Here is a 13,304-nt window from a genome sequence, read left to right as displayed (position 1 = left end):
CACCACGTTTGTTTCTGCAGTGGTCGTCTACTCAGGGGACTTGTTAAGAAGGCTGACTCTGGGAGCTTACACATCTGATCATCCCAAAGGCTGTGTATAGTCATTGTCTGTATGAACAGACATGCTGGCTCAAAATTATATCAAACCTCAGCAGCCTGCTATGCCCTTCCAGCAAAATTACCAGATTAGCACTCTATAAATTCTGCAGGTGACAGAAGCACATGAGCACTTTGTAATCCGCTCCAGGAAGAAACAGACTGATTAGCTTAAGCACGCAATGAAAATAGCTTAATACTGATGACATAGTGCAGCAAGGTACAGAACATATATACAGTCCTCTCCTGATTTTAAGAGACAAGAAGATGGTAATAAAAAAAGCTGAAGATGGAATACTAGTGGCAAGTTTTCAAATCACCGTCATTGGATTCATCCAAAAAAGAGAAAAGTGATTGCCTGCTGTCCCAAATTAAAACCCTTCTCTCTGATTGTCAGCTGCAGGGTGGGAGAGGAGCCCCAGGGAACTCCGAAATGAAGTGATCAAAGTAAGGATGTGCAGCTAAGAGGGCACTCTGGTCTCAGCCCCCTCCCTGGGATGCTGTGCTCAATAGGAAAGGGGACCAATCTTCCCAGCAACTGTTCTTTACAATCTGAAGCTTTGTACTTGACAGGGAGCGGCAGGGAAGTGTAGAATTAGAAAAAAAAAAAACCATAAGGGAAAACAATGAACAGGGGGAAAAAAATATCTTCAAAAGCGAACATACTGAAATATAAGGGAGCAGGTTGCTTTGGAAAAAGAGGATTACACTGAGAAAACCACAGGAGAACATGGAAATCTCACCAGCTAAGCCCCACTCTGCAGCTGAAGTAGCAAGAAGAGATTTAGGTGCGACTGGAATGAAGAGATAGAATATCACAAAAATCACGAGAAGAGCAAGTCTTCACTACTAGCAAGGAAAGTGATGCACAGTGGAATAGCTTACAGGGTAGGTACAGAGAGTACTCTGTAAGAGAGCTGCAGAAACAGGAAGACTTCTGTTGGCTTTTCTCCTTGCTCTCTCTCCTTCAGCTTCTGAAAATATCCTTCTTTGGTTTAGTTTCTCAGTGAGATTGCTTTTACCTGTTTTTCTTCCATATTTTCTACTTCAACGCAGTACACCTCAGTCATAAGCCAAATACATACACCCAGTTACCACCTTTGCTCTGCTGATGTCCTTAACGGCTTCATATCTCTACAACATTTGCTCTCTAAGTGACAAAAACAATCCTAAGAGTTCACTACAACCGCCTTGCTTCACTGAGCAATGCCACGATAAGAGTTGTTCTGCAGTACACAAGGACCCTACATCCAGAATCTTCTTCAGGATTAAGTCACTTGGTTGCAGAAGTCTGACACGTCACCACCACCCATCTGCTTCCACAACTGAAGTAGGAAAAGTCCTTCTTTGCAACTACAGTTCCTAGTCAGGATATTTGCTTTAAATGCCAAAGAAAATATACTTACACTGGCAGAGTAGTCTGGAGGACCTGAAAGACAAGCTCCCTCAGCTTTTTGTCACATTGGCAAAAATATTATGTCAAAGGACTATAACTAGATCCCTCACAAAATGCAATTCAAGCCCCCAAAATCTCACACTTTTGATACATAACGTCAAAATGATAATAAATTTCTGGTGCTCATATTATTTTTCTCAGGCACCAACAAATTTCCAGCTATCCAAATGGTTATGGAAGAGGAACGTTACTGATTACGTATGTAACACTGCCAATAGGCTATGACAATGTCACTGAAGATGAAAGTCTCCATGCCCTCTCATGTCCTATTCTCATTCACTTGGCTCCCACACATAAAACCATCTTGCCCACATATCTACCCCACACCACCATTTTTGCAACTGTCAACTGAACTTCTTCACTTGCGTTAGTGCTGTACACCCCAGGTTGGAGGAAAATAAGTACAGGTGAGCAGAAAGGACTAGAGGCAGCATGGCCTCCTGCTGCATCACTAGGAACATACATGTCAAACATAGTCCAGGAAACAACTATGTCTACAATCTACTCTCTTGCTTGTACCTACATCTTTAAGAATAATACAAAATGATTAATAAGATTGAAATAAAATTTGTTTTAAATCTCTGCAATGTTACAACTTACAGATGCCTATTTTCAGAACACTGATTTTTACTGTAAGTTTATCCCCTTACTTATACAATGACATGCATCATCAAATAAAACATTCTAAAGCTATAGAGATGCAAACGAGAAAAAAAAACAGGAAGTTATTGATCAATGAGCATTTAATAGTAAAAGCACTTCAGAAGGTTGGCTTATTTTGACAAGAGAATTTATTTGGGGTGAAGGGAGTGAGACACCCATGTTTCTCTGTGAGTTTAATTGCCAACATTTGTTTTCAATCAGTAGTTTTAATAACATTAGGTAGAATTCTAGAGAAAGACTCAGACAGAAGTAGAATCTTACACATCTACTCAGTGAGGCTTCCGTGCACTTAAAACATCTCTTGTAGATAACACCCCTCGCTTCAAGAGAATGCAACCAATTTACAAACAGAAATTACATTTCGCAGGTTCTAAAGGAAATGCATAAGCAACTAACATCAACTACCAAAGGCTTAATAGCACAAGAAAAACGGCTAAAATACTCTCTCTTTTGGTAATATGAACACACACCGTGAACAGTAAATGGAAGATCTCCATTTTCAGATGCCTCACAAAGTAAAGCCCTTGCTGAACAATCCTCTAGAATCTCAGTAATTCACATGCAGGGGAGAAGTGGTTAAACAAATCACAATACTCTGAACTATTGCACTGTACGTGTTGCATCTTCTGACTTGATGCTGACTCAAGCTACAGAGCACAACTTTATGATTTCCTTCAGCCCATGATTTCTACAGAACCTTTTAAAATCCAGAAATTAGTATCAAAAGGATACTTTGAAGGGATGGGGCCCTGGGCAATCTGGACTAGTACCAGATTTGGAGGTTGGTGGCCCTACCTGTGGCCAGGGGGTTGGAATTTGATGATCCTTGGGGTCCCTTCCAACCTAAGCCATTCTATGATTCTCTAGTATCTATATTAACAATGCCTGGTTCTTAGCAAAAGGTTCTAGCAGCTAGCAGAACCTGCCAAGTCTCCTTCCTTTCCTCTCTCCTCTCACATGTGGCTTTCAGGAATGCTGCTATGTTGAAAACACAAAATTATCTTTGCCCAACAACATGTAATCCAACAACAAAATACCACCTCAAATGACTTGATAGGAGAAAAATCTTAAGTGCTTTTTATAGTCTTATGTCAATTCCAAAATACTCAAATATTATGAGAAAATAAACTACACAGTACATTGGATTACTTTCTTATTTCTAGATGTACAAGTACAAGCATACCTGGTATTATAATTTGCCTCAGTTTGGGTACTTTCCTAAAACTGGACTTGTGTTGAGAGAATTTAATCAGAGATAAATCTTACACCAGAAGTGCTTAACGGTAAACACTAATTTAGAACTGCAATTTAACTAAATTTTTCAAAAACCTTGCACTTTCATGTAAGTTTAAAGGAGCATTTTAGCAATAAACTAATCTGATCTAATGGAAGGTGATGCCAGAACAACCTGTTCTGCTTTCTGCCACCATCTCCAGTCTCAGGTTTCTTCTGCACCTTCTGCCACACACATCCCACTTCACAGTGAGATTGTTCATGGATCACAGATTCTGCAAAAGAAAAGTGAATGCTTTCTGCTGACTTAGATCCCTGACTGAGCTTACCATGAGTTAGATAAGCGTCACCTGTCAGCCAATTAAAATGGGTGATAATACCATGGTGATACTGAAGAGAAGACTGAGACTGTCTCCTTGTGGCAGAAACTATCCCTTAGCTCACTCCCAAGGACATGACACATATTGCAAGTCTTTAAGTTCATTCTGTTGGCTCACCAGCTTTGTTACTCCTCAATGATTTTGCTGGCTACTGCAAAACAACTTCAGAGTAACAATTTTACCTATCTAGCAATATGAATCCGTTGAGAAAAAAAGATCTTACAAAAAAAGTAGGTTTGTTATTCTATCTTAAGACTTTTTTTTTTTTTTTTAAGATGACACCAGCTTTAGATGACGTTACTAACACTCCTCAAATACTTCCAAGCAAATACTCTACAAAATACCTAACTTGTCATCTATCTACTTTTTATTGCAACATCTGTTGAATAAACTCTAAAGGTCATTTCTGTAGCTGAGGAAAATTTGACTAATATCATCATAAATATTCTTAGAGAATCTAATTTTCAAAAAAACTAAGAATCCTAACATGACTTTTATGGATGTCACCATCTTTGGACAACATCCAAATGCACGCTAAAAATAGTAGGAACAGAGTTATATTAAGCCAGGAAAGCACAAGGTGTCTTGATGCAAAACACTGGTTTACATAAAACAGAAAAATATTTTTCCCATGGAAGTAAACTAAAACAGCCAAGGGAAAAACCACCAGACCAATCACTTCTCATCTTAAGGAGACACTGCATGTTTATTTCTTGTAATTACACAAGAAACTCACCCTAGTGAAACTGGGCCTGAGGTAGCAAAAAAAGAAGAGAAAAAAAAAAATCACAAGTACGATCTTATGAATAAAAAATCATAGAATGGTTTGGGTTGGAAGGGACCTTTAAGATCATGTAGTTCCAATCCCCCTGCTATAGGCAGAGGCATCTCCCACTAGATCAGGTAATCATACACAACAATTTTGATTAACTGAGAATTTAAGTTGTTTACTAAAAGAACACAACATCTCCTAATTTCAAAAGCAGACACGACACATACAAAATACCATCGCTTCTTATTGGTGGTGAAGATACAAACCAACAATGTAAAATACCTGAATTCTTCAGAGATTGACAATGATTCTTTAAAAAGCTAACAATTATGAATATACTTGCACAACACTGTACCAAGGCAATTTTTAACGTTTTCCTTTCTCTCATGGATGCACTGAAGAATTAGTTTAAATTAGTTTAAACTTATTTACATGGGAACACATTAGACTAAACCAATTTCTATTCTCCCTTCCCAATTATGACTACATCAGCCAAGCATTATCACAACAGTGACATGAAAAATAGTCTTCCATAAAAAGCAACCCTTACTTCCCAAAGCTCCAAGAGAAAAGACAATGACATTAGGCACCAGCTCTGCTGCAACACATCAACAACTGATAAGACTTGCAAAGGAGCAGCACAGGTCATACAAAACACCTGGTGCTACAGGATAGAAATAGTTTCATGAATACATATTCTTCCATTAAACATAGCTGAATATAGACTTTTCAGGTGTTCCTTTTTAAGCTGTGCCTAATTACATCTCAGCTTTCTGGCAAAAACAACAACTGTCTCCTTAGGAAAGCAATAATTGTAGCACAGAAGTAAAAGATGTATTTGCACTTGCTTCCTGCTTTTGCTCATGGCTACCAATCCAAAAAAAAAAAAAACAACAATAAGAGCCTACAATTATGCTAACATCTGGAATTTATCAGAAACGTCAACAATAAATACCAAAGAATGAGGTAAAAAAAGTGATCCATATCAAAACTTGAACCCCAATTCTAGCCACTTATCAAAATTAAATAAATTTTATTTCAGAAGATGTCCGTGACTTCCATTCCAAGGCTGTATTAATTCATTCATACCTTTTAAGAAAATATTCAGTCCACATCCAAGAATTAATCTGAGCACTTAACTACTATTAAGTACTTGAGAACAATCTATGTCTTTCTTACAAAACTAAAGTGATTAGAAGCTTCTGGACATGCATACCCATTTTGACTGACGAGGGCAATTATGAGAAATATCCAAATAACAACAGTCATACACAGATTACACTACACTTCCCACCATAAATCCTACTGATCTTACTCTATCAATGCATCATAACTACTAGAAAGGATTTAAAATATTAACCACCATGTAATTGGTTTGCCTCATGCTCTAAAATTCAGTTATAACGCAAGTGGCAGCAGACACTATGCCCATATTAATATTCTTCTTTTTATAACCACTGCAAGAGATTCAGTTAAGATTAGGAGTGGTGGGAAACTTTAAGGGAAAAAGGGTAACTAAGACAAGGCAACAGGCTGCCCTTGTAATCTGCAATCAACTTGAAGAGCCACTTCGGGTCATGGGAAATTTCTAAGATGACAATCCTTTCAAAGTTCTCTTCCCACGGTCAGAAAAAAAAATGCCACATGGAAAAGAAACGCACCATGAAAAAACCTACTGTTTCACTATCTTCTATAGTAACTTGTATGTAAGCCAAACAATGTACAAAGGTATCAATCACCTTTCTAGTTAAGTGCCTTCTCAAAGTAGTGCACAAACCTCTAAGAACGTTCAACCAATGTATTATCAGCTGGCTCATGTATTGTTTGCGGATACTGACATTTGCAATCCTTTAACCGGATCTACTGTCATTGTTTGAGCTCAGATGACTCAGACAAAAACAACGCTATTTTCATGTTTAAAATCACCACTGGTCTCCCACAACAATAACAGGAAGATCTGTACGGATCGATATGCAAGATTACTAACAGGGACTTTTCTCCTCCTACCCAATGATACAGATGTAAAACTTTCTTAACCAGGTAAAGCATGCTACACTTACCAGATCTCTATGAAGCACCCAGTTCGCGTGGAGGTAATGGATTCCATCAAGGATCTGGTAGAGCAGTGATTTAACCATAGATCTTGGCAATTGCATGGGCTTTTTATTTGCTTTTGAGGCACGGTGAAACTTGATAATATGCTAGAAATAAAACAAGCAGAAACATAAGCTTGTTAGACAACAACAACAACAAAAACCTTTCTACTTAAAAAAAAAAACTATTAACAATAAATAATGGAATGAAATGCAAAGTCTGTTGAACTTTGCAATTAAAAAGTAACAGTAAGGTGCTCCCAATATCCTTAAACTGTTTTGATTCTCTGAGTTACTTGAAAAATAGCTGTCAAGCTTTTGATAATTTCTGAAGGCTATCTACTTACCTCCAGTAAAATTTCTTGTTCATTCTCCCCCCTCCCACCATCCCACCTGGGATCCTCCTATCCTCACTGCTGCTAGATCAGAAGCTTCTAAACCAGCAGCATCTACTAGAAAGAGACTTGCATTTCATGTTTCCACATCTTCTCTAACGACACCCAGAACTGGGTACCCACCACTACACTTCAGTGTTCCCCTAAATCAGAACCCAGCAGAGAAAAATGAAACAACAACAACAAAAAAATCATGTGCAAACATATAAAAATCTTCAAAGTTTTGGCCATATACTTCATTGATGAAGATAAGCTAGTGGTTCTTGGATTACAGAAGTCAATCAATCACTCCATAAGAGAACAAACACTGCTTGAAACCAGGGAATGCAGAATGGATCCCAGCATTAGTCAGTTGAAAGATTAAGAAGAGAAAGACAAGATTGCTGAGATATCATGAAATATTCATGAACTAATTAATATTTATTGTAAGATCTATGTGAAGATCATGTGTTCGGTTTGGTTTTGCTGCACTGTATAAGAAAAAAAAAATGAGATGAGGCCCTTCTACCTTTTCAATCCTCCGACAAGGTGAAGCTATACAAGGGACAAAACCAATTTTAACACACTGCCACTAAGCAAAAACTAAATTCATTCATTCTGATGAAAAAAATGCACTCTTTTTGAAGTAGGCTCAAAGAAGCATTTCAAACAACAAAACAGTATCCAATTATGCACTTATTGTGAGAAACACATTGTAAAGGCAGTTTGCATTTGTAATGAGGGCTATTCAAAATGTTAATCTTTCAAGTGACAAGACTACTAATTACCCAATTTTTAAACAGGATTTGTCCTGTTCCAGATCACCCCCCTCCAAATTTAGAAGGTAGCCAATGGTTAGACCTCCACCATCACCCCCCGTTATGACTATCACTACCAATCCAAATGGAAGCGGTTATGGGTTATTATTTCTTCATGGATAATATCACCTCTGGCTCTCACCAGAACCTCAGCAACTTCCAACACTTCAGCTGCTGTTAAAATCGTGGTTAGCAAAGCTATACATACTATTGTTTAAAGAGAAATTAAGAACTAAACTCAAGTGCTTATTTCCGATCAACACCGATGTTTCCATTGATACTTCTACTACTATACATAAAACAGAAGTGCCTTTATATTAAAAAAAAAAAAAGTTTATAAGTAATCTGTAGGATTAATAGATTTTAATATATAAACGGGAACTAGAAAACAAAGCTCTTGGTATCTGATGCTTTACTTGTACAATCACTCTGAAAACAATGAAGGAAAGCTTTAAGGAATGATTTCCCTGGACAAGTTTTCACACTGTCATGTCACAAAAAGATCTTGTCAGAACTTCAACTTGGAACTCCTACCTTCCAGCACTGTACAATGTTCACTGGATAATGACTTTCATGTGTTACTACAATATGATTTAAAAAGCAGTAACCATTCTCTAAAACTTAAAATTAATATCTTAATATTAAAAAATAAATAAATACAAGAGCACCACAAGGCAAGGGTTTCAAGACACAGACCCAAAAGCCAATCTCAGCCCTTTTTCAACAAACGTAAAACCACTGAACAGGATTTCTCTACCCATTTGAAAATAGACTAGGATCCACAGAAAACATTTATATTATAATAGAGGCGTACAGAAGAAGAATCTGCAGAATGGTCTCATAGGCCACAACATGACTAAATTAGCACCTAGTACACTCAGGAGGAACTTTACACCTCTGGCTCCAGTGGAGATGCTTGAGTTGCATCTCCCAAATGCAATAGCACTAGGCCAGGCTTTCTGGTTTCTGCCCTGTCCTCCCATGTTCTTGCCTGCTTTCTCCAGATGAACTCAGCAACCTGCCAAAAGCTTTGTCCCTTGAGAAATTAAAGCACTGAGCAGACATTTAAAGCAATGGGAGAGAGCCCACTTAGGAGCAGGATACTATTTATCAATGAAGCAGCTAGTAGCATGCCAGGGCCATGTACTGCAGCAATACTTTAAGATTAGACTTGCTGAATGGAGAGGTTTCCTGCTGCAACCTAAAGCAGGAGGTGTTCTCTCTCTCTCTCCTGTTCCATGAGAATACCTAGATGAACTTTTGAGGCAGCCATCTATCCTTACACCCAATGCAAAGTACCTCTAAACCAGAGCTAGCACAACTAAATCAGCACAGTGCAAAGCTGAAGTACTCAGCCTCAGTTAGACTCCCTAGGTCAAGCTCCCAGGCTGGTTTGTCTTTGATAGCATAAGATAGCATGCTCCTTTCTGTCCGCTTTCAGTTCAGCCACTTAATGTGATTTTGTTTCTTTCAATACTCACAACACTGTTGTTTAGTGGACTTCTGTAGGGCTCCAGTTTAGGGCCAGTTCTCTGACCCTAAAAATTGGCATTTTCATCAATTACTTGGATACAGGACTTGAAGGTATACTAAGTAGACTTGCCAATGATACTAAATTAGCAGGACCTGTTGACTTCATGGGCAGAGAGGCCTTGAAGAGAGATCTTGACAAATTGGGGGGCTGGGGAATGACCCAGCATTAAATTTAACAAGAACAAGTGCTGGATTCTGCATCTGGAACAGGGGCAGCTCTGACTGTATATACAAACTCAGGGGGGACAAGAGGCTGAAGAGCAGCCCCGTGAAAAGGAATCTACAGATTCCAGTGATGGTAAGATGGAACTGAGTCAGCAGTATATCTGGCAGCCAGAATGGCCAACTGTACCTTAGGGTGTACCGGGTCCAGCACTGCCAGCCTGGAGAGCAAGGAGCCTTAGTTCAGGCAGTGGTTGCACTGACTGCCTTGAACCTTCTCCCAGTGATAAAGTAAGTACCTGCACAAGATGTGCAGCCATGACAAGTGTTTGAGTTGCAAGAAGTAGTTAAAAGACTGCATAGGATTAGAGGTGCAGATCTGTTAATAATCATATTCCAATAGCAGCTAACAGTAAAAAGGAGGTACCTTAGTCCCTAGTGACAAAGAAAAGCAGTCCTCAACTCTGCAGCTTCACTACCAAAACGTGATACAAAGCTCTTACAGCAACAGACACCCAAGACACCTGTGACCAAGATCTGCAAGAAAAAAAACGTACTTGCAGCCAGCAGTGAATACTGTAAAAAGAATCAACAAGCACTTGTAGTGGGCAACTCCCTATTAAAAGGCGCTGAGACTTCCCTCTACCGGTCCAACCGAATCTCGAGAAATATGCCTCCTCCCCAGATCCAAGATCTAGGACAAAGTCACAATCAGAAAGATTAACACTGTGGAAAGGTGATAGAGAAGCATAACAGCAAAGGGACTAGCGCAGATGGAATGGTGCTACAAAGGGAAAGGAAGGTGCTCACTCGTCTCCAAAGATCTAGGCTCCCAGAGAAGACTCTACAGGGGAGGGATCTCCAACCAGAGATCCTTCCACAGTGGCAGTCAGCCCTTAAGTGAGGTCTAAGAGAGGTACAGCCAGGCTCCATCCCTTCCGGTCACACAGGTGAACTGCCTTCACCTGTGCTCCCAAGGCTGACCAGGTCCTTTCCCCAGGCATTCAATCAGTGGTTCAGGCCATGACTCAAGAATTACCACACAGACATTGCCAAAAGAAAGGAAAGTACACTCATGACTCATGGAACAGTATTCAGTCTAGTAGTTCATGCACCTTGTACGTTACCAAAAGCGTTGAAATAGGCTTGAAAATTGACCTATGAGGAACTATGTACATTTTCTAAACCTTCCAGCACAAGCAATACAAACAAAACACAAGATAATACAGACCAAATTCACCTAGTTTGTTCCAAGAAAATCCCTAGTATATATACCTGGTTTTCACATGAGCACTCAAAAAGATCCTAATTTTAGTCTGCTTGTAAGCAAGACAAGCTCATGAACACTATGGTTGTGTCATCCCATTCCTCATTCCAGGAACTGCCGTTCACTACAGCAGTGGTTAAACAAACAAACAAGTTACATTTGGAAGTTCTCATGGAACTAAGTCCCTAAAGGTGGTATTTCGCATTTGTCCGACTAAAAACATTGCAATATGGGCTGCTACCCGAACAGACATGAGATGATTCATGCAGAATCTCAATCTTAAGACACAACTCACTAGAGAGCCAGATTTCTTAAGTTCTACTACTTAAATATATTTATTGTTTAATTACATGCATCTCCATCAAACTGAAGTATAATCTTTTCAACACAGGTGCCTCTCCCTGCTGAAGTAAATTGTCTATCTGCTTCTATTCTTCAACAAAATACTTTTTACTTATACCCTCAACCAACTTCTGGTTATAGAATACAGTTATGTCAGGCAATTCCAACACATCCGTAAAAAGTAAAACTAGATTTTATTATTAAAGAGATGAAGGTTTGATACACACTAAATCTGTGCCAGGGTCAAGAGGATGATTCAGATTACATGGCAGCAAGTCTTCTCTTCAACAATCAGTACTCAAACACTGTTATATATTAAATGTAAAGCACTTGAAAGGCAATGGAAAAATAAGAATCTGGAAATGTTACAAAACCTAAATATGCATTGTGAGCACAATTTTCAAAAGCAGGAAAAAAAAAACAGACCCAATTAACTTAATTCACATTTGTTTGCTGTTTCAGGCCTAAGCGTAGAATTAATTTGAGACACTAAAAAATTTCTGTTGAAGGTATATCACAAACTAAACTCATATCAAAACAAAAATGGGTAGAAGTACTTCTACCGACATTGCATGCATTTCCAATTTTGGCTACATTATAACAATCAACACATACTAGCCCACACTTCTTCAAAAGGGAAGAGGAAAAAAATAAGTTTCAGTTCCCTCCTTCTGAACAATGCTGTTACATGGTTGTTCTTTAGAATCCCTTTAACCAAATTGCCAATGGAAAAAAATCAATTTCCAAGAGACAACGGCCAACATTTTGACAGTGAAAGAAGCTTTAGTATACTATGTTCTGATAAACCTGACTTCCTTTAAAGATCTATACTTTGAAGCACAGAGAATATAAAACAGATTCAGCACCATTTTCCCAGGTTTCATAGGGGTCTCTCCAGCTCTTCTAGTTCTTTAAGACCAAAATATGTTTAGAAAAAAAAAATTCAAACAATAAAGTCAGAATTCAATTACCCTTCACTATATACCTGAAATATCCAGTGTTCATGTCACTGCTAAATACAAATTATACTTCAATTCTCACAACCCTGGCAAATAATAAAGTGAAATAATTTAAGTGTGTAGTGATGTTACAACTATGTCCTCAGACAAGACTACTATCAACAAGGAACAGTGTTGCGATCTGTAAGAAGTTCAGCCAGCACTTTTGTGTCAAAAATAAACCCACCTATTTGGAAAGGATAAATCATGCCATGAAGATGACTTGCTGTAGCAATGCCTGCTGATAAATTTATATCTTCAAAGCAAACAAAAGCTATGCCAGTCCACTCCCCTTTGCCCCCATAAATCTTACATTCTTCTATCATCTAGCAGAATCCTTCATTGGTAAAGACATGCAACAACAGCAGACTGCACAGAGAATTACCTAGTGGACTGGAACTGGATTAAAAGAAAAATACACACGACTACAGAAAATTAGAAGAGAAAGATAAAGCTACTACATTGAGAAAGGTATTTTAATGTAAATAAAAATATTTGTAATCAACCAGCATTATTTTCGTGACTGAAAGCTAAACTGAAACCTAGAGGAAGTAAGAGTTATAACTGATTATATGAGATTTGGAGAAGACTAACTTAGATCTACTACAAAACACTCAAGTGATTAAATACATTTGCAAGGTTATTGCACAAATTGGTATGCAAAAACCCTCACAACTTCTTTTAGCATACAGGAATATTATTCAAAACATTGTTAAAACAGAAACCAATGCATTCAAAATAACTTTTTTTTTTCTTTACGTCATTAAAGAACATAGAAGAAAAACAGATACATTAATTACAGGAATTACACTTTTTCATCCACGCATAGTTTTTCTCTTAGACTATGAACTCCTAACTGCATATGTGAGAAGGTTAATTAAAAATGGTATCAAATCTACTCATGGACTGGAGATTAACTCAGGTATGTGTTACCTATTAGATAGTTTTGTTTGTTTGTCTGTTTTAATCTAAACATGAATTAATCAAGAGAGAAAATCTGGATAAAATTTGAATGAAAAGCATCCAAGACGTTATGAGTAAACACGGAAAAAGTGAAGTCCCTCACTAGAAAAGGAACAAGGGATAGCTGGTTCTCTAGCTGTGAACATCTGAAATTG

The 13,304-nt window shown here is 38.1% G+C and overlaps 1 protein-coding gene across 3 annotated transcripts in view; it reads right to left on the bottom strand.

Annotated features, from left to right (window-relative positions):
• The window catches only part of CDK19 (cyclin dependent kinase 19), a 117,623-nt gene that overhangs the window by 56,574 nt on the left and 47,745 nt on the right, over positions 1 to 13,304 (bottom strand). For all 3 annotated transcript variants that reach the window (XM_040698316.2, XM_015284576.4, XM_040698317.2), the window contains exon 4: positions 6,660 to 6,800. In XM_040698316.2, coding sequence (XP_040554250.2) covers positions 6,660 to 6,800 — 141 coding nt within the window. The remainder of the gene's footprint in view (positions 1 to 6,659; positions 6,801 to 13,304) is intronic.

The sequence above is a fragment of the Gallus gallus genome, chromosome 3 (assembly GCF_016699485.2).
Source record: "Gallus gallus isolate bGalGal1 chromosome 3, bGalGal1.mat.broiler.GRCg7b, whole genome shotgun sequence".
Lineage (NCBI taxonomy): Eukaryota > Metazoa > Chordata > Aves > Galliformes > Phasianidae > Gallus > Gallus gallus.
Note: the sequence above shows the minus strand (reverse complement) of the source record. Positions and strands in the feature narration are given on the sequence as shown.